The sequence below is a fragment of the Carassius carassius genome, chromosome 34 (assembly GCF_963082965.1).
Source record: "Carassius carassius chromosome 34, fCarCar2.1, whole genome shotgun sequence".
In the NCBI taxonomy this organism is placed as follows: Eukaryota; Metazoa; Chordata; class Actinopteri; order Cypriniformes; family Cyprinidae; genus Carassius; species Carassius carassius.
In genome coordinates, this window is record NC_081788.1 from 27,189,579 (window position 1) to 27,191,577 (window position 1,999).

Consider the following 1,999-nt stretch of genomic DNA (forward strand, 5'->3'; position numbering starts at 1 on the left):
CCTAGAGTTAAACAGTTGAGTTTTACCCATTCATCCGATCTCTGGGTCTGGCGGTAGGACTTTTAGCTTAGCTAAACATAGATCATTGAATCTGATTAGACCGATTGCATCTCGCTCAAAAATTTTAGTTTAAAATTTTTCCTATTTAAAACTTGACTCTTCTGTAGTTACAGATTTGAAAACGGTAAAAGTCAACTGTTTAACTCTAGGGGAGTTGGAAAATGAAAAAAAAAAAAAAAGTTTTAGGTGTTTAATAAAAGTATTGAAATTATTTTTTTGTTTTGTTTTGTGCAGATCATTTTAAGATCTTGATTCTCTGTACAAAGTGAAGATTTTGAAGACTTCTCACAGGGTCTTTTTCAGGAAAAATAGCTAGAAGCTACACAACTATATCATTTCTATCAAGCTCAGTGCCCATTGCTGTGCTCATGCGGTTCTGTTTTGACCTCTTCGACCTTCATGCTGCTCAAACAAGGGTACTCGTCTAAAAAGAGGTTATACGTTGCAATCAGTTCCTTCCAGTAGCTTTTCTTCCCATAGACCAGCACGAACGCGCTGACTGTGGTGTAGATGCTAGCGAAGAGAACAGTCAGGGCCAGTGTGTTCTGCCTCATCAGCACCACTGTTATCTGCGTGACGATGTCCACGATCAGAAAGACCACATACACGACCACTAAACTGAGAGTCATCTTGATGACCCGGATCTGCGTGCCGAGCTTGGGCCCATGGGCGCTGTTGCTACTGGCCTTCATGTCCAGAAGATGTTTGGCCAGGTAGTACGAGATGGAAATGCTGCATTTGACCATTATGATTCCTGGAACGATATCAGAGATGATCACATAGTAGAAGATGTAGGCGAGTCCGGTCGTGTCGGTGGGCATGATGGACCCACAATCACTCAGTCCGCTGGTGGTGGTGTTGTAGTAGGTCAACACGCTCAGCAATGGAACACAATTGGCAAAGCCGCTCACGACGATCACCGCCAGGACCATGTGGACGTTTTTGATGATGGCCTCCTGGATGCGTGTTAAGCAGTGGACGGGCTCAACCACCAGTTTATTACCGTAGTAGAAGGTCAGGAACGCCGTGCTCCAGAATATGATGAACTTGAGGCTGAAGATGAGCACCAGCAGGATGGCTCCCGCTAAGCTGATGCGGCACACAGTGTCGATCACATCCAAGGTCTGCCAGAAGTACGTGAGAACCTGCAGGGAGATGCTGGCCAGGGAGATGGCTGTGATGATGAAGTCGGCCGGGCTCAGTCGGGGCTTTGTGCTCTTCCGGTAGTTCCTCTGGTTGATCAGAAGCAGGTACATGTTGAAGAAGATAGTGAGAATTGCCAAGAAGCCAGTCAGTATCCAGGCCACGAGTTTGTCCAAGGACGACAGCATGATCGATTGTTCTCTGGAAGAGTATTGTGATCTCAACATTAACAAACAGAAAAGATCTCTTTAATACAGTACTAAATCTGCAGACAGATTACATTTAGATCTTTAGATGTCTCTCCTGAGATAAAGACCCCAGTGATCTTGTGTACCCTCTAGAGCTTCGGAAAAGATCTGTCAAACAGTGTTTTTAGAGTTTACTAAAAATATTAGTCAAATAAAGTCATGAAACGAAGTCAAGTATAAGTATTAGATGAAAAAATTCAATGAAGATGATAAATGTTATCTTGTATACTTTACAGTAAAATAAAAGTGGTAAAGTGTCGTTGCTAACGAAGTCTTTTTAAAGAAAATAAAATTATACAGCATATATAAAAACCTTAGTTTAAGTTTAAAATGGTGCCCTTGGAAGCTAACTGTAATTAGTTTATGGCGAAGTACTAAAGTTAAAACTAAAAAAAAAAAAAAAAAAAAAAAGCTAAAAAAGAAATATACCCCCCCCTCCAAAAAACTATTTTAAAAAGACAAGAGTACACAACAAAATTACTTTAAAATTTAAATGTAAATCTAAAAATATAAGCTATTAAATAAAAGAATAAATATTAATACTATAT

General features: G+C 40.2%; 1 protein-coding gene across 1 annotated transcript; it reads right to left on the reverse strand.

The window, feature by feature from the left end:
• Positions 1-318: 318 nt before the first annotated feature.
• LOC132115261 (uncharacterized) lies at positions 319-1,430 on the reverse strand. Its single transcript, XM_059523638.1, has one exon. It carries the CDS (start codon positions 1,428-1,430, stop codon positions 408-410), a length of 1,023 nt encoding a protein of 340 aa, XP_059379621.1. The 3' UTR covers positions 319-407.
• Positions 1,431-1,999: the final 569 nt, after the last annotated feature.

Bases quoted from the DNA above. Each gene is read 5' to 3' on its own strand.
- LOC132115261 (XM_059523638.1), bottom strand. From the start codon at position 1,430: ATGTTGAGATCACAATACTCTTCCAGAGAACAATCGATCATGCTGTCG.